The 25,232-nt window shown below is 35.7% G+C and overlaps 1 protein-coding gene across 1 annotated transcript in view; it reads right to left on the reverse strand.

Annotated features, from left to right (window-relative positions):
• Positions 1-20,955, reverse strand: part of WWP1 (WW domain containing E3 ubiquitin protein ligase 1) — a 34,309-nt gene extending 13,354 nt beyond the window's left edge. Inside the window, exons 1-14 of the mRNA XM_010022269.1 lie at positions 20,863-20,955; positions 17,979-18,117; positions 15,679-15,803; positions 13,452-13,589; positions 13,288-13,354; positions 10,967-11,148; positions 7,523-7,871; positions 5,401-5,496; positions 4,656-4,830; positions 1,961-2,015; positions 1,777-1,861; positions 1,550-1,678; positions 562-634; positions 402-473 (exon numbers count right to left, since the gene is read on the reverse strand). Of these exons, the coding sequence (XP_010020571.1) occupies positions 402-473; positions 562-634; positions 1,550-1,678; positions 1,777-1,861; positions 1,961-2,015; positions 4,656-4,830; positions 5,401-5,496; positions 7,523-7,871; positions 10,967-11,148; positions 13,288-13,354; positions 13,452-13,589; positions 15,679-15,803; positions 17,979-18,117; positions 20,863-20,932 (1,755 nt within the window). The 5' untranslated portion in view covers positions 20,933-20,955. The remainder of the gene's footprint in view (positions 1-401; positions 474-561; positions 635-1,549; positions 1,679-1,776; positions 1,862-1,960; positions 2,016-4,655; positions 4,831-5,400; positions 5,497-7,522; positions 7,872-10,966; positions 11,149-13,287; positions 13,355-13,451; positions 13,590-15,678; positions 15,804-17,978; positions 18,118-20,862) is intronic.
• Positions 20,956-25,232: the final 4,277 nt, after the last annotated feature.

The following is a 25,232-nucleotide window of genomic DNA, read 5'->3' on the forward strand; positions in this document are numbered from 1 at the left end:
GTATAAGAATTGGAAAAGCAAATCTGATGTGGTTAAGTTAATAGGGTATGCAATGTGGTTAAGCCATGGAACTCTTTACCACAGGATGCTGCAGATGAAAAAAGTTCACAAAAGGAGCACAGACAAGCCCAAAGTAGTCCCTTGAGGATTATTAAAATACCCAGAAACCACATCAAGCTGAAGAAGCATTTAAAATGTAAACAGTTGGGAGCTGAAAGATCATTTGGTAGAAGTGTTATATACAATACTTCTGTTCCCAGTCTTCCATAAGAACCCCACTTTGGCTAATACCAGAGGAAGATCTACTGTGCCTGAAGGACCATTAGTCTGAACTGGCTATGGCCATCTTTGTTCTTATGCTTTGTCTTGATAAATAAACATACTGATCTTTGCAGGCTTACTTGCTGGAAGGAATCCTCAAACAAAGTCTGTCTGGATACATTGATTTTCACATGACTTGGCAGCGCATTGGACTGCAATCATAAGGTGATAATGTTAAAAGGCAGCACACAAATATGAATTCAAATAGTTTCAAAAAGTAAAGAATTACTTAATCAGTACCTGACACAAGTAACGGAAATGAGCAAGTTTCCACCTAAAGCTACGCTCATAAGCAATCTGTGGCCCTTTATTTCTGAAATGAAATATATTTGAGATACATTAACCACAGACATCAAGCAGTATTTTCAATGCTAAACAGCAGCATGTAGATTACAAAAATACACAAAAACTGTTACAGTAAGATATGATCAGAAACAAAATGCAGTCCATGGTTTGGCCAACCAGTCTTTCTTTCTGCCACCCTCCTAGTCAGTTTACCAAATTAGAGAGAAAGGTAGAGATCTAGAGGATTTCAAACCCCTGCCTGTTTTGTAAAAATTACAAGCCAGCTAAAGGAGAGATATTTAATTTATTGTCCTCACTGAAAGACTTAAATTAGGCTTCCTAAATTCAGCTGCTTGTGGAAGTATGAACGAATTTCTAATACAACACTCCATAGACTCTCTGAATGAAAGGTCATCAACATGTCATCAGAAGTAAACCCTACCCTACATAAAAGACATTAAGATGGCCACAGTAGGTTGGGTCAATTCTTCTGACTATGCTATTTTTAAGAACATTTGCATGTAAAGTTTTTTTTAAAGTATTTAGACCTACTCTGTTTAGACATGAATGTTGCTAGAGGGTGCACAACTATGACCAATCCTCATTACAATCATTTGCTGTTTCTTTAAAAAATTAACTTAGTTGCATTAGCTCAATATTCAAGTTTACCTCACTTCCCGTCTGATTTACAGAACACTGACAATCTTAGTATTTGAAAAGTGTATAAAAATTAGTGAGCCTTAGAAAAGAACAGCAAAGTGCATCATAGATAAACTGACAACTAAAGTTTAAAAACAGATTAAATTTACAGGACAACAATTTGTTCATAATTTAGTGCTCAATCCCAGCTAAAAGTATAGATTGTTTTCTAGTAAGAGAAGATTTCATTATTAAACTACAGTAAATTAAAACATTAAAAAAATATATTTAAATTCTCACTTACACAGAAGATTTCCCAGTACGAGGATCATTGAAGGTGGTCGTTCTTGTATTATGGTCAACAAAGTATCTGACACCTTCTCTTGTATATCTGATTTCCCAGCCCTCTGGAAGAGGGTCCTCATTTTGTAAACTGCAGAAGAAATTACAGACAGTACTTTTTCCCCCATATCATGACATATGAGAATTAAGCAAGACCTCTTTATCTTCAGAGTCAACATACACACCTACCCTTGAGTTCGAGGGTCTTCCCATTGTGTTGTCTTTGTGTTATGATTTACAAAATACACCCTATCATTTGAATCCACTCTCCTTTCTAGGGAAAAAAAAGAAAAAAAAACCCAACGCTATATACCAACTGCATTACAAATTTCTGTAACTGACACTTCCTGAAATTAGCAGCTAATTAACTTACCCCAACCTGGTGGTAAAGGCCCAAGTGGGTCATTTTCTGCTGACAACATCGAAGCCTATTTAAAAACAAGAGGACATTCAGTTAGGCCAAGTATTATTCGTATTTTTTTCCTTAATGTGTTTTAAAATTACCACTAGTTCTGAAGACTATTCATACTGAAAAACATCATGCCATTTTTAGTCTGGTTTTGTGAAGAAGCACAGATTATATGATAATAAGATATGATTTGCACATTTGTCTCCACTGTTTCCAAGCCAATGTACCCTATATTTCACTTCCTACAGCAAACTTGAGAGTCAGTGGTCTTAAAAGATGTAGAGTTCACAGAAATTTTGCAGAAGCATGTATAAGCAGATAAACACAATGTTCTTGCTGAAGAACATGCTTTATCATAATAAACATTTCCAAGCACAGTGATTACTGCCAACACAGGGTTTTTTGCTTCCTCAATACACGATGTCTTCCCTGGACTTGGTCATTTTTAGCAACTGCAGCTGCAATCATCGAAATAACACGGATGGTTAAAATTATACCAACAGACAATAAGGGTAAAAGGAAAAAAAATTAATTACAAAACCCAGATGAAATTATTATGTAAAAAACCATGCTAAGCTTGTAATATACTGTAACCTTGCAGAAGTCCCCAAGCAGCTCCAAAGAATAAAAATGGGAAAAATAAAAACTAAAAGGCAGAAATCCCCCAGACTGCAGGATCCATGCTCTGATTTATAATTAAAAGCATCCACCCCCTAAAATTTTTTGGACACTAAAATTCCCTTCTTTTGCTGCTGTTGTTGTGCAGAATGGAATTTTCATATATGGGAACCAAACTGTATTTTCGAAAGAGTATCTTAAAGATCACCTTGCTACTAATACTGCTTTATACAGCATTTGCAATCCAAAAAAAACCAAATCAACTTAAGAGTTCACAACAGCAACTTCGGGGGGGACACAAAAAAAAAAAAAAAAAAAACAAACCCTACAGTATTTTTCATCTAAAACAGAAACAGAGTAAGGATCAGAAGAAAATGCAATATTTACACTCAAAATCAAGCTGCCTCTTTGTTCCAGCCACCAGCTAATAGATGTGAACAGAGAATTACCATTATCTCAGCAGCAAATGCAGTAAAAGCCTTTTGTGCTTTTGGGAACTATTCAGCCAAAAATGACCCTGTAAACCAAAGATTTCTCTGTGGTGAGTATAAAAAGAAAAGCACATAAAAGAAAACGCTGTCTGCCAAAGAACTGAATAGCGGCACAATTCAGAGATTTCTAATCTTCTTAATGGGTCCGAGGATTTGTGTGTATTACTGGCTAATGTATATTTAACAGAACATTCCATAACACGAGGCAGTGCCATGGAATGAACCACATTCTATACCAAAAGACTCCTTTTGGTATAGAATTTGGTATAGAAGACATTAAGCCAGGTAAACATAAAATTAACTAAATTAGCTATATTCTATCCATTTTTCTCCCTTCCCGTAATCTAGTTTTGACCATTCAAGGTAACTGAAACATTCTCTTACTCATGAAAAGTATTAATATGTTTTTTTTCCAAACAATAAATTACTATTTCATTTATAAACTGCTATATAGGCAGAGTCCTGATATGTCATCAAAGGAAGAAAAGCTAATTCTAGTTTAACCTTAACAATTCTAGAAGAAAAGTATACAGCAGCATTAAAGTACAAAAAAAAAAAAAAAAAAAAAAAAAACAAAAAAAAACCCCCATCATTTCTTCAATATAATTTCTATTTTTTACCAACAACAATATGTTAGTTCTAGGTATGCAACTGACACACTACTTAGAATTCTAAAGCGATGCAAACAGTGCAGTCATCTTTTCTCTTCCTTAAAGTATATTCTGCCTCACAAACAAATCTTAATTCAATGATTCTAAAGTCTGAGGGGGCATCTCAAGAAATGAGTCAAAGAAACATAGTTTAATTAAAAAAAAAAAAAAAATATATATTGTTCGCTGAGAGAACAAATCTAGCTCAGAAGGAAAAAGAAGTCTTTGGATCAGGAAAAGTGAGAGTTTTCTTAGATGTTTAAGCAACTGATCCAAGTATTACACAAGTACAAAATGTTCCTTAGTGGGAGTTCTTGCCTTGTTATGTTTCAGCTGTGATTCTTGGATTTGCAGTAAAAGTTACCAATACCTGAGGCGCAAAAAAGATGGAGACAGGCTCCTCTCTGCGGCACCCAGTGTCAGGACCTGAGGTAATGGGCACACGCTGAAACACAGAAGGTTCCCTCTGAACATCAGGAAGCACTTTTTCACTGTGAGTGAGGGTGAGCGTGCACTGGCATGGGTTGCCCAGGGAGACTGTGGAGTCTCCATCCTTGGAGATATTCAAAAGTTGTTTGGACACTACGCAACTGGCTGTAGGTGACCTTGCTTGAGCAGGGGAGTTGGGACCAGATGACTTCCAGAGGTCCTTTCCAATCTCAACCATTCTATCTTTCTCTAATCGCATGAGATAAATTGACTTTGATGAACAGCTCCAGGAGTTAAGATTACTGGTGATGCGTGTTTCTCCTCATGCTAGTGATGAGATTTAGTGTCTAAATAGATGAGAGGCTGAGAACCGTTAAATGTAAGAATACTGCAGCATCATTTACTTCAGAGAAGTACCTGAATAAAGTAATTTCTACATTTTATGTGAAAAATTCATGTGAGAAATTTTACCGAATAGAGGTATCGTTGGTTAAATTGTTGCATAGCTCCCTGCAGTTGATTCCGTTGAGACTGCCATTGCTCAAAGTTTCTGACTGATTCCATTGTTGGTCGCTGCCACGTTGTTGTTCTGGTGTTATGGTCCACATAGTAAACTCTCCCACGATCATCGACTCTTCTTTCCCAGCTTTCAAGAAACACAAATGTTAACAGCTAATTCCATAACTGATTTTCTCTTCATACTGAACTCCTAGACATTACTTGAATGAAGTACTGGAGTCACACACATGAATTTAATTTCTGAAGTCCCCAACTTTATTGGTAGGGCAACAACCGCATTGACCAATTCAAGCAATAGCATGCTCAGCTCTTTGTCACATCATTTTTAATGTTGTAAATTTCTATGACCAGAAGCAATGTTGGCAGGTTTCACAGAAAACACTTTGCAAGAAATCTGAGGTTTGAAATCAGTGCATTGGTGCCACCTAACTAAAGGTAGTCAAATGTGCTTAAGTTTTGAAGGAAGAACAAAATAATTTAGAAGCTGTATTTGACCAAATGATCAGAACAAACGACATACATAGTACCAACATTCCTGTAATAATAGCTGCAATTAATATAATTCTAAATTAACTGAAAGCTAGAATTTCTTAATACAGTTTTAATGAGCTGCTTATAAAAGCTGGTGTTTTTCCTATACCAAACAAACAAAAAGATAGTCCCTTCATCATATTTAAATTAAATAAGTCTACGTTACCCAGGAGGTAAGGGCTGTGGTCTTTCCCATGTTGTAGTTCGTGTATTGTGATCAACATAATAGGTTCTACCATGAGGATCCTTTCTTTGCTCCCACCTTCAAGACAAAAAGATTTTCATGTAAGTCAAGGTGAAAATTATTTCCCACTAACCCAAAAAGGAACTTTGGAACTAAATGAAAGTATTATGATCCAAAACTCATTCTAAAACACCAGAGAAAACTCAGACAAGAAGACATTATCAGTTACTTCCTATTGAACTGGTATCACCATAAAGTGACTTGGTACATAAAATAAGCATACATCAATATTCACAAGCATTTTCAAATTGTATTTAAGGGATTCAAAAACAAAGGCAATTAATTATCTTCTCAAGGCTTGGATACTAAGAAAAGCTCATTGAAAAAGCACCTAGAAATGCATTCTTTGCATCTCGAACTCCATGCTTCTCAAAGAAAGAGGGTATTTACATTTTGAAGCACTGTGCCTATACCCAACAAAAACAAGACCTTTCACAGTGAACGTGAAAAGTGTACTAACATACGGTTTTCCTATGTCTCTATTTCCTGTCCTGGTAAATTCTCTGTCTGATATCCCTGGGTATTATTTCTTCAGGTTTAGTTGCAAAGCAAACTTATACTGAAGATGGAGAGAGAGACAAACATAATAAAACAACTGAAGTTCCATGTTGCTGAGAACTATCATAATGCAACAGAAGTATTTATAAATGGGAGAGGAAACCAGGATAAATGTTAGATGAAAAGCTGATGCCCTTGCTTGCATTAGATACATGTTTTTCTTATATACCTAAAAAGGTAGGCAGAATACCTTGCCTGCCAATCATAGGATTTGACATGCATTTTCTCACCATTACAGGGTATCCTATAAAAATCCTACTAAATGTTTTCTACAGTTCAAGAGGCTAAATGCTAGGATTACAAGAAGATAAGAGAGAAGCAGCAGTATGTTACAGACTTATTAGGGCTAAACATAATAGACTGAACAAGATGGGATGAAGGGGCAGGAAGTACACACACAAAAAACAACCCAGAGTAACCTGATCAAGGCGGAATGACAAAGCAATGCATGTGGCCATAGTGAGCACTGTGTGGGGCACTCATGAACCTGTCTTCAGTGGGAAACCATGTAATTAATTAAAAAAGACTGTGTGGACGACCACAGGAATTCCCACCTATAAATAGTCGCCACTGTCAAAGTATCTGAAAATTATAAACTTTGTAACTCTTCCCCAACAGTATCTATACAATATTTCTATCTTTTTAGGTGCTTGTTTTCATGTTTATCCAACTGCAGAAACTCAAGTGAAGTGTCACTAATAACTTACTGAACCTCCTTCAGAGGGAGCAGGTACAAGACAGGCTCTGAAAGATTAGCTACAATGACACAAGCAAGAATATTCTTAACCCAAGAAACAATTTATGTGTTCAGAAACTTCTATAATAGTTAATATCTAGAATATTTCAGAAATGTCAGTATTTCCATTAGTTACTGAAGACATCTTTTCACCCAAACATGAAAGCATCTATTAAAAATTTTATATTTGTGCAAGTACTACATTTTCATCTAATGTCTAAGCACATCTTTATTTTCCAATTAAAGTTTAGGACCACAGTAGTAGTTTCTAACAGTCTAGCAGAATTAAAAGTTTCTTGCTATTCTGAGCACACACATACACTTCAAATTTGTAATTTTACCTATATTATTATTGATCTCATTACACTCTACAAGTATTTCTAGACTATAAATTTCACTTCTCTGTATTTTTTTCCCTACTACATTCTCACTGTTTAAGAACCAAAGGAGTAACAAATTATGACCCAAGTAAATTTGACTGCATGGAATTAAGAGTCCTCATGTTCGTAATGCTGAAGAATTTGTCTATTTGGACCACAATACCATCTCAGCAAATTTGTTATCAGTCATTACTGGGACAAGAGATACTAGTCAGTTACAGCAGCAGTACAAACCCCATTTTAGATCAAATAACCCCATCTCAGCAAACAGATCTGCATTTGGCAATCCCATTACAGAATCAAATTTCTGTTTCTTCATATGCACATTCAGACAAAACACAATTATAGCATTAAATTCAAGCCCACATACCCTGGTGGCAAAGGTTCTGTACTGGCATTACCAGGCTGCTGTCTTACAGGTTCTGCAGATGCACCTGAGGTGGAGGACGATTCCCTTGGTTTTGCTGCATCTGCTGCTACACTGTTTCTAGAATTAGTTTGAGCACAGTCTGTTACAGCTGCAGGTTCTAGTCCAGCAGACGCAACCGGTGATGCAGATGCCTGGCTTTCAGAACAGCTCGCTGCTTCTGTTGTTGACTGAGGTTCTGCTGTAGTGTTAGTGCAATCTGAAGACGTGGGAGCTTCAACTGAATCTACTGGAGCCTCAGAGACAGAAGAAGTACCAGCTTCTGGTGCAGAGGAGGATGACTCACCATTAACTGAGAAATGGGAAATCAGAACATTTGTGTATCATAATCTGCTGAGATTTATTTTTCAAACAACTGACTTTCGTCGTAAATGGCACTGAAGGAATAAATTTAAGTCACACCTATATGCCATAACCAGTATTTTTGTCGAAGATGACAAAAAGTCACAATGCACCTCAGTTAAAGCTGTAATTAAAACTCACAGTCTGCCAGCCACACTCTATAGACTTTGCTGCTAAGGTAATTCCTTAGTTTGTGCATATCCTGGTCAACATTACATCTTACTCTTTAGATTAGCGAAAGGTATCCATCTGCTTAGGACCAGAAAACAGTACTGCTTTGCTCTGAAACTTTGAAATTATACCAACTTCAAAAAAGAATCTCAACCAGTATGACATGAAAGAAAAATTGTGAAGAGATAAAAAATGCTATGAAACTTGGAAAACTAAGGGGCAGTTCTTATTTTTTTTTTTTTTTATTATTATTTATTTTCCTTTTTCAGAGTTGAGGTACAGAATCCTACAGTTCAGCAAAACACACCTGTGTGTGACTTGGGAAAAAAAATCCCTCTCCAAAAGTGGGATTAAAATGTAAAAACCAGTATTTGGCTAATGCAACTTACGCAGTTCAATGACTGAAAAAAATAATTTCAGAATCACAAAGTAAATGAATTTCTGTCTTTTAAAGAACAATACAAATGTCACCCAACTCAAGCAAGCATAATCTCATAAAAGGTTTAAAGCAGGCATGGATTTAGTAGGAAAAAGGGGCTAAGTAGGCTTTAATACTTCCAAGCCCATTTGGCCAACCATACATCAATACCAATCATCTGCAGAGCTTAACAGAACACTATCTCAGCACAAGATCTTGTCTTAGACAAGTGAAATCAGGTACAGCAGTCACTAGGACCCCATTAAAAGTTAAGGCCCTATTAACTAAAAGCAGCACAAGATCACTCACAGTTTTCATTTTCTGCATGACTAATCAACACCAGGCAGTGACAATTCTATTTCAACTCATCACTTTGTACCTGTTACAGAGCTGGAACTATTTTTCTACAAGACTAAATGTAGTATGCAACACCAACTTCAAGTAATCTTCTGACAGTGTACTATTTGCTTACAATTGTAAGGACAGAGGCCAATACAATTGCTCTGTACTCACAATCTTATTGATACAGATTTGCAAAATTTAACCCTAGACTAGTGCCTACAAAATGCTGTTCCAGCATTTTAAAGAGTTCATTTGTAAGAGTCTTATAAAGTAAATAAATGGCTACCTTCTACTTATTACTTGCAATATGTATATAATGTCAGCAATTTCTTGCTTTCCCAAATACTCAGAAAAGCAGATCAAAGAATTACGCAGATCAAAGAATTACAAGCAATGTACTTAAATCAGGGAGTCAATTTCTTTAAGCAATTATTACTGGGCTGTAAGTATTTTCTTGATATGCAGAATAAGCATGATCATACAGTCAGCAGCAGACTTGTAAGATCTGTAAATGCTTTGCTTTTTCAACACAACTATTCCAGAGTAACACATCACTACTTCCAGCTCACACAGAACAGATTAACTACATTAAGGCATATCGAGACTTTGCATTATTTCAATCAAATGTAAAGCATAACATTAAAAAAAGCAGCTCATAACTACAGACAATCTGATCGCATTTCTTCAAACTGTTTAAACTAGCAGCAATTCTACTTAAGTAGGAAAAAAGCCAACTGAAATTTTAGCTTTCATTAAAAAAATACAGTTCATACACATGAAAGTGTTAATGGGATTACGTAACAAAGTAGTAAAGTAACTGACAAATCATCAGCTCTTTAGTAAGCTGATCTCCAAAACAGATCTATAAAACGTTACATCAGCTGATTACCTCACAAATGAGATCTAAAACAGCAAATCTGACCACATCACATGAAAATGCAATCCTGCTAAGCCCAGCAGCGTGAGGGATTGGGGGAAGCCTGTCATTAACAAATGCTGGAGACCTGTTTAATGCCTTGCCTTAAAAAAAGTCCCCACCAACTGGTACAGTAGTTGAAGACTGTTCTATCAGTGCCTCAGTGCAAGCTCAGTGATGATTTCATCAATATTACTATTTGAACAAATCAATTATTTTTGCAGTTACCCTATCCTAATACAGATTCCAAATGGATCTCTCTGCTACTGAAGAAAAAGGGAGCAATGCCTAAATAATATATACGCCCTCTGACCTTCAACTGAAAAGAGAGGGAAATCGAATTAAACCTCTCTAAGTAGAGAAAAGCTTCAGATAGGACCTAATTTAATTATTAGCTTTTAAAGTTCATAATTGTTTCTGCTACCTTTCCACCATACCCACATTTCCCACTCTATTACAGAAAGTTTGACAGTCTCTGTTCTGCTGCTTATTAATAACTTGCCTGTTTCTATTAAAGGTTCTTTTTCCTCTACTATCACTATAATCTCTCTCAAAATTGCTGAGGAAAGGCAGAAAGTGCTCAGAAAGCACATTCATTATTACAAATTTTGCCAGAGGAACAAAAATTAAAAAAATACTTCCTTGTCACTTGTTTTGCTGTACTGAATGTTACTTGTAGTTACAATGAAAGTTTTCGTGTTTAAAAGGAAAATAAAATTTACTATTTGCCAATACCTGTTTTGAAACAGCACAACTTTTGAAAAAATAGAAGGCAGAGTCTATAACACGTCAGCTGAGAGAACAGTAGGTCCCCCACAGCACTAAAATCAGATTTATCTAGTGGCAAAAGAAACTAGTTACTCAAATCAATTGTGAGAAATCCAGTCTTTCCTCCAGACAATCAGTAATAAGCTTGAGTCATATGGGACAGAGAAATGGAAATTTTGGATGCTCTACATCTTTCTTCATCAGAGAACTGAACTGATCGGAAAGTACGAAACATTTAAGAATGGTTCTACTCCAGAAAAATTCACAGAAGTGCACACATAGGATTATAAATTCAAGCCCAGAAACATTCTTTCAGTATTTTTGAAATCTAACAAAAAAAAGTATAGAAAATGTGAGTCAACTTCAAATACATTTCAACCAGATAAAAAAAGCTTTATGCAACATTTTCTCATAATTCTCCCATTCTTACCAGTGCTGTTGACAGGCTGAGCTGCAAGTGGTTTTGGTACTGGTGTATTTTTGGGCCTAGCTGCAGCATGAGTAGGAGATGGTGTGCTGTCTCCATTAACAGCTTCTACACAGAACGTATTCTGTTCTATAGAATCGGAAGGTACTTGATTGTCTACCCCATTAGAACTGTCACAGGCAGATCTTGGTAAAAATAAGAGATCATTTTAGGTTACTAGAAACAACATGTTAATCAGTTACACAACTAAACCAAATCATACACTAAACCACACTAAAGTAAAAAATAAAGAAATGGAAATAAATTCACAACAGTTTATAACAATGTTTACTGCCCTAGGTAACAGTCAGGTGCAACACCAAAACAATTGAGGAACAAAAGGCAAATTTTAGTTTTGAGGATTTCAGATAATTAAAACAAGAAAGATTTTCCTTTTCCACTTAAACTTTTACTTGTAATTACATACTAGAATTGAGTTGGGCAGACTGATGCACCTGCCACATCTTCCAAAACTGCCTTAGGGACTTCCCAAAGTGCAGCTATGAGCAGGAAAACTTTTTTTTTCATTAAAAGCAAGTGGAACAATCGGGGTTTTTTGTCGTATCTCCAAATATTATTCTAGTGATAACATAAGAAAGTAACAAAATTTCCCCTCAGTAAACGGAAAGTAAGATGAGCTTCCCTATACACAGGCAGGATGGGACATTGTGCAAACAGATACACACAGACAGCTCCGTGTTTATAAGGCCTCATGGAATTAAATATAGCATCAGGGCTTGTGAATAGGAAGTCTCTTGTTCAATTACACTGTTTTTACTTAAAATCTATCACAAAATGCCTAATGCCACCCACCAGAGACACGTATTGTGAAAATTACATTCAATGCCAACTCCCCATCTCCTAAAAATTAAAGAGAAGTTAAACAGATGACAAAAAAAAAATCTGAAAATTGACAGAAGTCCCACTTTGCAGAGTAAGAAAGGAAGAAGCAGCATTTCCATGCTACCAAACCAGTTACCCAGCTTCAAACAAGTACTATAGAAAATTAAAGTAGTATTATTTCTTTCAGCTCCAGACTACAAAGCCGATTTGCTTCCTACAGACATGCAGAGAAGCTATCTTAAAACTTTTGTCTCTTAATTTGAAAACTTCAAATCAAAACTGCTGGATTAGCAGTAAACTGTTCTATGGAAAACTACTGTAATCAAAATATCAAGATTAAGAGCAGGAACTCAGTAAAAGCCACACCTCCAGCAACAATAGCTGAATGAAAACAAATGATTGTTACTACTATTTCAAATTGGTATGCTTAACAGTACCAAACTTTCTAACGAAAACTAAGGAGAAGCAACTTTTTATTTTATCCTCACTCCCTCATATTGGGCACCCATTGGGGAACAAACTTCCACATATTCAAAAAAAGAATCAAATTGAGTGTTCAAGGACAAACTTGTCCCTGTCATTCAAATGCATAGCAACTGTATGTATCTTCACTGTCATGTATGCCAAGAACTGAAGTGGAAAGGGGTTCACTGCAAAGTAACTGAGCAGGCCAGTAACATTAAGTTGATCTGAATGTTGACCTATTTATTTGACGCACTAGTAGTGAGGGAGCAAACAATTTACTCCTACTTCTGTCCAGGCAGTCCTGGAGCTGTAATAAGGATAGAGAAGCCAAGAATTAAGCTCTAAATTGACCCCAAAGTCTATTTCTTGCCACTTCAGGTTGAAGCAGGCAAACCCTTCGCTTCAGTGTTCTGAATACTGCTCCCTAAACTCAATACAAGTCTCTTAAATTCCTAATCATAACTTTAAAAAGGAACTGGGTGAGGGGGGAGTAATTTAGGAGGTTTTATTTCTTCCTTCCGTTCAGTTGGTATGTTGCAACAAGGTAGTACACATGAATAGAAATGGTTCTCACACAACAACAAAAAATGGAATAAGTACACAAAACCACACTAAACCACTGCTCCCCTAATCACCGCCACAGCATTTAGCAGACTTCCAATCAGCTGAATTATGTTCACAGGGCTGCACATGCAAGAGGTAATGATAAAGTAGTGGCAAGCAAACTCTAGCAGCAGACGAAGAAGAGTTGTAAATTTAACTCTCCTCAAGCTATATTATGTATTTATCAAAAAAGTATGTTTCTAAAACGTGTTAACATTATTTATGTCTTGACAGTTAAAGTCTATTGCCTTTAAAAAAAACCCAAACAAAAACCCCCACAAAAAACAAAACACAAGCAACCCAAACATTTCAACTGATACATTTGCTAATGTACTTCATATAGTGTAAAACACACACAAAAAAAAAATTCCAACCTGGATGTACTTCTTGCTGAAGCATCTCTGCTTTCATGTACAGCCTCGCCATTTTGCTGAACTTCTACTGAACAGTAAGAAACAAATTCAACAGAAATATTCTATTATGTCTGTTTGAAATCTTAATCAAAATATTACCATCTGATTTAATTATTTTAACTTACTTGTTGCTGATGAACTGAGATTTGTAAGAGATTCTTGTTCAACAACCAAACCATCTAGCACAACTGTCAGTTCACCTGTTTGCACCATGCCACTCTTGTTTTCCAAAGAGAGTTTCAACTGTTCTTTCACCTTCTCCACTAAAAATATAGTTAGGATGGACAGGGGGAGAGAAGGAAAGAAGGGGTAAAGAAAAGATTAAATTCTAAACAACATTAAAAGAGACTTTCAACACAAAAACATGACATGCATTTAGCTGTACACAACTAAACATAAGGAATATTCAGATGATTCAAATCAACAAAAATCACTAAGAAGCTGTATAAATTTACATTTGCTGTGGGTAAAGGTACAGTCAATCATAAAAATAAATTGGCCATTTACATAGTATATTCTATAGGTATTCTGTAAGATCCACATGGCTGCATTACTTTGTTGTTAATAATTTCCCAGGTTTGCTGTTTCCACTAAGCCCCTTTGAAATTATGCACACTAACATAACATAACACAGTTTAAAGTCAATCAACTTCTGAACTTCCAAATATTACAAGTCACAGGGAACCTCATTCTACAACCAGGGCTTATGTTCATTTCTCGTATCACCTTCCAAAATGAATTCCAAGAGACCACTTGAAAAGAATATCCCTTTAAGGAAGAAGTAAATGCAAAGACTGCAGAGTCCTTCCTCATTTTTTAGAATTATTTTTGGTAAATCGTCACTAGCATTTTCATAGATCCCAACTCCAAGGATTAAACCTTAACAGAGAGGATACTTGAAGTAACCAAAATTTAAATTAGAAACTATTTTCACCAAAAGAAACTTTGAGATGATTGAGACGTACAAAAAATGTGTGCATGGTGCAGTTAAAGAATTCTATATGACTGATAAGCAATGCAGGCATTTGTTAAGAGACATACACAATCCAGAAGTAAAACATACTGTGGATGCTGTGTAATTCTCTCTAAATCAATCATTACTTGTACAGCATTTAAAACTACATGTCAAATCCAGACACAGTCAGCTATAAATTCACAATAATCAGGTTAAAATGGTTAAGGCCTTTTAGTATTTGTGTTTCAGATTAAAAGATTCATTTTTCAAGCTACACCACCGTATTACCCTCCATATGATAGCATTCCAAGCTAAAGCCTACCATACACTTTATGCATTAAACTAGCATTTCCTTATATTTTTTTCATTCTTTACATATATCCTAAATGAACAATACACATGAAAACAGGGAAGGCTACCATAATCTATTGCTAGATACCCCCAAGCTGTTACTTTAAAGAGAAGGTTTGAAAATGTAGTTGGGCAGCAGGGTAGTTACTAGCAGACACCCACTGCCATATTACATTGGATTTCAAAGTATTACAAATCAGTGGAGCAAGCACAAAGGAAGACATTTTTCTGACTAACTATGGAATCTTGGGCAGAATCTTTACAATACGCTTGAAGAAACCTCACTTGCTTTTGGATTCTGTTTCAATTTTCTGTAAGCATCAGAAAAATGAAGCTTTTTTCCAGCTTTCCCTCCCCCTCACCTCCCTAAACAGAGCTCTCTGGTATGCATATCTAAAATGTGAGACTGGTTTAGCTGGAATTCTACTGCCACTCTGGAGTGGAATTTAAAGTGTGGATTCACCATCTTCTTGTACTAATGAAAAAAAAAAATTCAATGCAAATTAGATAAAGAAGACCTGGTTTTAATCATATTAAAAACAATTAAAATTAGAAGTTACATAGAATACAACAATCTTTAATGTACCAAAAGGAAGTTCTTGCTTCTTTCATTAATCAGTGGTTCCTACTGCTCTCTGAGCAGCTAAGTTATAAGGGAAAAATATTCAGCCTATTAGTGATTTCAGAGAAGGAAAACATGAAAAATTCTACAGATGGCTTTTCCGAAAGCTTAGACTTTTCTTTTACCAAGTCTAAAACAGATCTTCTAGCAAATTAGTTATTAGTTTGCCACAAAACACTGTATTTCATCACTTCCATTTTTACTTAATGGAATGTAGTAACTCATACTCTAATGTTTGTTTCAAAATTAGTATATCCCATCGTTACTTTTAAACTGCTCTCCACAGCACAGGTATCTCTAAAAGAGACAAGACATCAACTGAAAGCCAGTTGTAATTACATGTGTAGTTAGTAGTCTGGTTGCCATTTTGATATATAGATTAGTAATAACAACTCTACTCAAAATATCCTTCATGGTAACTTACATTTTCTATTGTGTATTTCCAAAGCTTGTCTCAAGTCTACAGTGGCTCTTCCTAATAAAGCATCTGCTTTTAAAGTGTGATGGCTCCACACTCTAAATTCCAGCGTAGTCTGTGGAGTCACATTCCTGCATATAAAATACATTTTTTTAAAAAAATATATACAGGTTTTAAAGTATTTGTTCTTGTTATTAGGAGTATTCGACCTTAATTCACTTGCTTATATTTATTGTAGTTCTTGATACTAATTAACTGGAACAAAGTTTTGTACTGCAAGGGGAAACTTTTAACTAAGAACTGCAAACGCTACGATATTTACATTTAAGATCAAACTTAAACTGCATTACTATAACATAAAGAATTTGAGGAGTATCAAAATAACCTACACTAAAGCTCAAGTCTCAGTTATACAAAACACATCTTACTCTATTTACAAAAGACGTATTTTCCTTAATTCTCACTATTCCAGAATTCTAACTAAAAACTCACATTATTAAATGTGGAGAAAAAAAGATGGCAAATATATTTGTCTGTCACTAGAAAAATACTAAATATTTTTTTTAAAAAAGGAAAAAGCAAACAATCAGCTTCTTGCAAGCAGGAAGAACCCACTTAATAGGTGTCAGCTTGCCATGAAAGTGTTGGTAAAACATTATTTGTGAATCCACACATATATATAAAACCATAATGCATACACGCAGAAATCGGAGGGGAAAAATCAAATGATGAAGCTAAAGCAAAAATTGGAAGGAAGCAGAAGCATAATGGACTCAATTATAGTAATATTATGATAACTTCTGGCAGCGATCTCTCCCCTGCTCAAGAAGGAAAACTGGAAGCTATGCTAGATCCAAGTGAATAAGTTTTGTAGTACAGGGTCTAGTACTGCAAGAGTGCTCCTGACTTTGAAAAATGGAGTGGAACAGCTGCACTGCAAAAAGTCAAAGGCTGCATATCCATCACTACTGGATACAGAAGTTAGATTGACATTGATGAAAATAATACGGAAAAAATCCCCCACCCTTTCAACAAGGCTAGCTTTATAGTCACTTGAACATGCTGGACAATGTGAATCACTTTAGCTAAAACCCATGAGCAAACATATTTTTGCATTTTGAATAAGATGCCTTCTAATGGCAGTCTTACTAAATTACTAACTTGACAAAGAAAAGAAAATTAAAAAACCCATACACATGGAGAACATATTTCTGGTATATATAATAGTAAGATCCTAACACTGATGATGGAATGAGTCTGTTTGGCTGTACTGCATATGCCAAATTACCTCATTTTATCAGCTCACCAAATTCTCCCAAATCAAACCTGCCTCAATAGAAACTCTGGATTCTGCAAATATACTGACAGCTCTGTACTTGTGCTAGTAATAACTCCTGGAAATCATTGTCAGGTCCAAGACTACACTATTCTCTTGCAATACTGCAAAGGGTTAATAAGCTCTACTAAACCTAAAAAAATGAGAAATATGACACAAGAATACCCTAACTGCTTCAGCCCAGGTCTGCAGTTAGTAAGTGCTCCCAAGCAAACCGTTCCCAAACCTAGGTATGTTTTACCACTCCCAACTCTCCAGCACTGTTAAGTTAAAGGAACCTGGCATAGTTCCTACTGCTAACAAAGCTGAATTTTGCACAGACAGGTCCAATGCTGTAAAACGTACTGGTCCGTGTACAATGCCACTTGACAGTAGCTATGCTGCTTCCAGACCCAAATCTGAAGCAGTACAATCTTGCTGGTATAATAATGCATTCTTGCCAATTGTACAGTGCAAGATTACCAGTTCTTCAGAGAATGATATTCAGGTATATCAACACCTGTAGCATAGCTAAACAAAATTAAGCCACAAGAAGATTAAAAAAGTCAAATATTGGGATAAGTTGCAAGGTCACTAGGCAGTAAACTATTTCTGTGTGTCTCCCCCTTCATTAGGAAATTTAAAGGACAAACTGACCTTCCTCTTAACTACTACTTATCCAGCCGAGATTTTTTTGTTTTCCATTTAAAGTTGAGAATGCCATTGTTACAATTAGTATCATCACCTAGAAATGAATCTTAAACTTGAATGGTCCACAGCAACTGTATGCAAGGAACGCTGTACAAAAAATATTCTCAAAACACTAAAAACTGAGAAAAAAAATCATTTGAGATAAATATCATCTTACATCTGCATTTAGTCATCAACAGCCAGAAAAAAAAAAACCTATGTAGGCAGCTAAGCTTAGTAAATATTTTCCTGCAATGCCTGCCTAATAAACAGTATTAAACAAGCAAAAAATTCTACTTACACTGTCAGCTGCTCATCCCATTTTGGATTTGAAGAACTACTTGATTTTGCTGTTTTCTTAATTTCTCCATCTGCACTTAATTCCGTGTAGAAAGTTGTTCCAAACCAATTCTTCCGCCGTTTCAGTTTGGCACTAGAAACTAATAAAATACATTGCTTTATCTGTAACAGCATATTGTTACTGAAAAACAGAACATGCACTGCCTACACGATGAATGAAACACAGCACAGAAATGTTATTCCTCACCTTTTCTACTTCTACTGAACATAAAGAGATCAATGCTAAAACGTTAGCTTTTATTTCCAAAAAGCTACTTTGCCAGATAGTTGAAACAAAGTCTGACATACTCTCTTCACCACATACTGGCAGGATGCATTGGAGAGACAGCACAACTATTTTAGGGATAAACACTGAAAATCACATGGGTTCTTTTGTTTATTTTCTCATTGTTCTTCTTACTTCACTCAAAAATACCAAAATAAGATACATCTGAAAGATTATCAGCCTTTTTCTTTTTCTTTTTTTTTTTGTTATTATATGTACTTATCAAAGCATATGCAGTTCAGGCCTATTCCAATATGTCCCTGTACAGCAAAGCCTGACAGAGCTTTATTTCCTTGCCTATATTACCTGCGTGGTAAATTTGTGGTTTAACACATCACTTTGTTAAAAGTAAGAAATCAGTTCTCAAAAATGAGAAATTGGCAAATACTAGCAAAAGTCTTCAAAAAGAACGATCAGATGAGATACCTTGCCAAGTTTATTTGAAAAATACTGATGGCAAAACTTGTTGGCAACATGCTGTAACTGTCCAAACTTGAACAAGTCACCACTTCATATTGCACCCATTTCCTTGTCTACAAAATGAGTATGTGCTACTTGCTGCCTTTACAAAAGTACTTTTTAAGTATAATTCTTGAAATACAAGTCTAGATTCTTCAGCAGCCTAAACTAGTCTGAGCATAAAGGAGCATAGGTCACCAATACTAGAGTTCCACACTCTGCTGTCTCTCACTTCTTTGTACTGCCACTGGCATCCTCTGATCTTGTAATAAAGTCTGATTAAAGAACTAAACCTTCAGAAAAATAATCCTAAAAATTGTAGAGATTTCTTCCCACTTCAATCCTTGAACTAGATCTCCTGAAGTCAAAAGAAGCTCCAGTGCCAGAAAGATACACTACTTACTTAAGAAGCAGTACAGTACAGGATATCAAAATGATGACTTCTGCCTGCATACACAGACCTGAAGTTACAGGTCATTTGTGTAACTCAGTTTGCTACAGTTATATATATTTGATCTACAGGTGGCTCCACCTATGCTATTAGTTATTGCCAATTTTGGTGATTGATCATGTTATCAAGTTATGTGATCCTTACACAAGGTTAATCAGTTTTAAGGTTCCTCTCATCAAATTCAATAAGATAACCATTCTGGGGACCCTCCAACCATGTATTTTTTCCTCAGATAACCTGACCATCTTTGGACCATGCAGCATGATATATGTTGAGATGCACCTTTTTTTAAGACATGATGTATTAATCATGTTTTTTCCAATTTTTGTTCAAGACAGCTTTAACTATATTCTCAGTCATGCATTCATTCTTACTTCAGGGTTCCCAGATTTCTCAGGATTCCTGAAAAGTTCAAGTTACTCATCAGTGGTAAATTGATACTTTCATACAGACATACATGCAAGTACTTCTATGCATATGTATATTTATGCACAATATCTAACTACTTGCTGATAACATTTTAACTGCATAATTAGCTATCAAACTTACTTACTTAGATGCATTTTACTTATCTTTGGACTACAAAAAGTCTTTGTTGCGCCCTGCCAGCCCACAGAAAGAGCAGCTAAGACTGACACTGATGGTCACATCTCAAACCAGTCCCTATCCATAAGTAGCAAAATGCAGAACCTACTAGGCCTGTTCAATGTCTATTGAAAAAAGTGTCCCCAGCACAATCACAAGTTTCCAGAATTGCTTGTAGCCCACTGCGGCTTTCTTCCAGCAGATTCTGGGATGGCTGAATTCTGCCTCAAACTATGACAGCCAGCACAGTAAAAGGAAAAAAACAGTCACAAGATGCAACATAGTCAATTCCAATTGGGTGGAAGGAAAAACATTTTCACAGTTATGTGGTTTATCACCAGAACAAGCTGCCCAGGAAAGCTGGTAATCTACAGCCTTTGAGGCACTTAAAATTCAATTGGACAATACCCTGAGCAATCTGATCCAACTTCAAAGGTCATCCTGCCTTCAGCAGAAGAGTGGACTAGGAAATCCCCAAAGGTCCCTTCCAACCTAAATCATTCCATGTATCTGTGTAATTCAGCCTGCTAACCTAAGGATAATACAGCATACCTATATTATCCTCAACAGTTGTTTACTTGATATGTAATCAAAGACCTTAATCTTTTGAAAAGCTAGCAGATTTTGTGATCTCCTCCAGTTCTTCTACAGTTTCATTATAACATTGCACCCATTTTCAGCTTGGGGTTCACATTGTAGTGAATCTTTTTGTAATGAATCGTCTATCTTTTTTGTAGAATTTCAATTATATGTGTTCCCTTTATAGAATTTGTGCCACTAATTATTTGTTCCCAAGCAAAATTCCTTACATTTGCCTCTACTGCTGTATGGAATCTCTTTTTTTTCCTAATAATTTGAAGAGATCAATAAAGCCAGTCATCCAACTCACTGTCCCATCTCTACTTAGCTTCAATTCATCTACATATAGTTATATGTTTAACTGTAACATTCAAATTATTAAGATATTAACTATACTAATCCATTTTTACACTAATTTCAAAGATTCCTTTTTTAGAATACATATGCTTTCCTGTAAAAATCACCATGGTACAAATCACTACTTGCCTGTTACTTGCATCTGTAATCTTCCATTATGATTGTTACTTGTATCAGATCTTGGTGAGGATGTGGCCATGTCAGAAGTTTAGGCTTTAGCCTAAAAAAAAAATAAATAAAAAAATAAAAAAGAAGCACACAAGTAGCTTATTAAAAAGCACTAAAGCACTTATGTCTGCATGTTGGTTACAATTGTTAAATAAAACGCTCAACTAATCACCGAGTTCCCAAATGTTATTTAGGTATGGCAGAATGCATTATTTCATAACACCAGTTCAAAAAAACAATTACTTGGGAAATTTTTTCCCATGCTACCTTTGAAGATGCCAAGACACTTCAGTAATGCATAAATTTACATAGTTTAGAACAACTATGAAAGGCAAGAAAAAAAAAATTCAGCTGCGATGTATCAACATTCCTATCTCCAGAAGGTATGCTTATGGTCTGATTTCAGAAGAGCTAAGCACCAACAAGTTCAAATGAGCAAAACATCTGAAAGGTGTACATGCTTGAAAATCAAGCTGTCCTCAAAATGATACACTCAAGCAATAATGCAAGTGATTCAGACAACAAACATTTGAATTCTATCCTTAGATTTGCAATCAGCTTTCTATACCAGTGCTGTCCACCCACAAATCACCTCCCTCATCTATTGAGACCGTAAGCACTTTACAAGGACCACCCCATCTTCTCATTCAGCAACTAAAATAGTATGGTCTGATCTTAGTTAGGGCACCCCAGCACCTAAGTACATGCAGACAGCATCACTCCATACTCCTGAATCACTAAGCCTGAAACAAAGCTGGAAGTCACATATCCTCTGTTTCTACCAAGCAACTATTTTTCACAGGCAAAGATTATGTACATTTAAGATACGTTTTCCATGATATGGATGAACGTCCACGTATTTATTTTCTGGTACCAATAATAATATGGGAGCAGTTATCACGAAACCTTTTTCATTGTGCACCTCTATCAGTGAAAAGTTTTTGAACACACACCCCTAAAATGTGTATATTTATTTATAAATTATGTATATTTATTTATAAGTCATGTACAGGTACTACTGTACTAATGCATTCTATATATTATAAAACAAAAATAGACGACAAAAAGATTTAAATAAACAGTATTTTTAAGTAATATTCATTCCTAATGATACAGAAAACTTTTTTGCTCTCATAAAAATACTTTTTTTGTGATAGCCATGTGATTGAATATGCTTTATCATGTTTTAAAACGCTGACTTAACACTTTGTACCACAGTGATCTGAATGTCTAGTTCTAAATTCAGTTTATTTCAATACTTGGGTTTAATGCCATCATAGCCGAAAAAGACAATTTACAAAGACACATACATCCAAATCAAACTGCATCAATCATGATGCTCATTTTTCATTCCCATCCACTAACAGTACAAAGGTTTTTCTTGAAATTTGGCCAGTAAATCTCCATCTTCCCTGTTGTCACTCGGTTGGTTGTTAATGCAAACTAATGGAAGGTGTTGCATTTTTATAGTCTTATCAAATGGGTATAAACAGCCCTGAAATTCTTCATTTGGAAGACTTTTATACAGGTGAGGAAATTCTGTTTCCAAGTTTAAGTGTACAGATAGGAGTTTTTATAGATGACACACATCTTTTCTGCCAACAAAACCACACAATGATCAAACCGTTTCCAAACATTCATTTTCAAAATGCTCTCTCCATAGCAAGAGTTTCTTGGAAAAAGCAGTCAGCATTTTGCTTGCTCAAACATCACCTTTACCTTGAAGGAACATGTTCAGTGTCTTTATTTTTTCTTTAATACCTGTTAGTCAGCATAGTGCTGACAGCCATTCGTCATCGCAGAGCAGGTCAGCAAATTCAGAACACTTGTCTTTTTGTGAAAGAAAAATGTGTAATTAATCTTTAAGTTTTACAATTCATCTAAGCACTTTGCCATGGTAACCAGCAAACCTCTGCATAGTACAAAAGATATTCCTGGTCACTCCTCACATCATTAGAAGTTATTGTAAAGATTCTACTATTTAAAGGTCTTGCCTTCATACAATTAACCACAGTGATAACATCCTGCAGCACCCTTCATGCACTTCTGGCTCCAATTTCCTTGTTGCTCGCCTATGCATGATGCAGTGAATGAACTTCATGCACAGTAGTCTCCTTGCAACCTTACCCCAGAATCCTTTTTGCTTTAAGAGCAAAAGGAGCCACTCCATCAGTGATTACATTTGCAGCTTTCCCATTTTTACAAAATGCTGTTAAAGAAGTCATTTACTGTTAAGAATGTTTACTTCGTTACATCTTTCTTCAGTGACTTAGTTCTCTGTGTATTTCATTATGGACACAGAATCTACCAACTACCATAAGCTGAGACACATCAAAATTGTATAGCACGTCTCCCACACTGTGCAATTTTTACTAATATTTGCTTCTTCAAATCTTTGGCAGTGTTTTTCAGTCATCTTCCAACAGTATCTGCTGACAAAGGAATGCATTTTAGTTTCTCATCATATTGTTTTCCATGTATTATTTCAGACTTTTTACTGCAGCAGGAAGATCAAGTGTTTCCCCAACCACACGTGGCTTCTAAATCTTTTGCTACTGAGAAACCTCAAAAGAGGCTTTTAAAGATCTATTATTACGTTTAGTGAAATCGTATGAAGTACTGGCCTCACTATCCCATAACCTTAAACATTGCTGAAAAAAATTGTAGAGGTTTGTCCTCATATTCTGGATGCTTAGTTCTTAAATGCCCTGCTAATTGAAATGGCTTCATACCATCATTAGCTGATATTTCAAGGTACAATATTCTCTTAGGGTGAGGTTTATCAATAATGACAGTGGATGTACACCCACATTTCAAATAGCCTTCTTAATAAATCCAAATTTTTTTGGCCAACATCTTCGTCAGATCTAATTGCCATTGTTTTTAGCTCATAATGCAACTGACCCGGATCTCATACTAGGAGTGGGAGAAGCATCAGCTCTGCAATATTCATATTGTCCACTTGTGCTCACATTATTAGTATTAACTTCAATCCATGCTCTCTTTGCAGAATTTTTTTTAAGCCCACTTGCACATTTTGTGAGTTAGCTTAGTTGAAACTAGATAATATAGTCCATAAATCCACATAACTGGGCACATGTAAACTGCATACACTGCAATATACTGGAAGTGAACAAACAAGGGAAGGTGCTACTGTACCCCTTCCATGCTGTGCCTCAGGACACATGTGTCACCTACGTGACACAGGACCATATGATATACAGACCAAGTGAGGGCACCAGTGTCAATACATATATTACAAAAAAATCCACTTTGGATACCACTGATATGGAAGACGTCAAAGGACCAACACATGTAATCAGTTCTGCGACAAGTAAACTCAAAATTCTTCAAAAGTAACCAAGATCTGCAATCTAGTTCTAATCATACATTTAAAACCAAGTTTAGGCATAGTTTAGTAACTGACAAATTATTTTTACTGATTTTTTTCCTCCTATTGTTCAACCTGCATAGATCCATAGCTTTGGTTGAGTTTTATTTGGTTGGTTGGTTGGCTGGGTTTTATGGGGTTTTTTAAGTCTACTCGTAGCATGCACAAAGCAAAATAAATACAGCAATAAAGAAATAAACTGTGTCAAAGTCCTCAAGTAGACAGTTCATGGCCTAATCTCCTGAGACTTCAGGTTTAAGGTGCCGATTTATCTGCAAGGCACACCACCTGCCCTAACCTGAGTTTCTGGCTCTGCTTGCTACTGAGTTGCTAACTGCATTTGGCAAACACATGTTTGCCAATCTGCTCGTAACAGGGAAGTGAGAATTCACTACACACAGCTTGGTATCTTTCCCCTTGAAGGAAAAAAACGACCATGATGCCTAGGAGAAATTATTACAATGCCAAGGAGATCCCAAGAGAGGATGAGGATGAAACAAAGTTAGGGTCAGGGTTGGCTGTTTCTACAATAACTACATGAACGTATCCTACTTCAACAGTGCCCCAATGTTCTGGTTTTGCCCCTGCAAAATGAACATCCTTCCATAATACAAGTCTGTCTTATACTCTTACCAATATGGTACATGTAGGTACGTTTACATAGCAATGATCACAGTTCCAAAGTTTTAGTGTTGTAAACAAAATACTGCATTAACATGTATGTCAAATGTTACTTAAGGAAAAAAAAAAAAAAAAAAAAAAAAAAACCAAAACCAAACAAAATAAATGGAAGTACAAAAAAAGCATTTAAAGTTTTTTTTAAATAAACACAGCTTTTTATCAACAATGCATGAAGAAAACATTACATCGTATTTTATATTCAAAAGGACTTTACTGGACAAAGTAAACTTGTTGAACTGACCAATTCTGGTCTCATCAT

The sequence above is a fragment of the Nestor notabilis genome, unplaced genomic scaffold (genome assembly GCF_000696875.1).
Source record: "Nestor notabilis isolate BGI_N333 unplaced genomic scaffold, ASM69687v1 scaffold10409, whole genome shotgun sequence".
NCBI lineage: Eukaryota > Metazoa > Chordata > Aves > Psittaciformes > Psittacidae > Nestor > Nestor notabilis.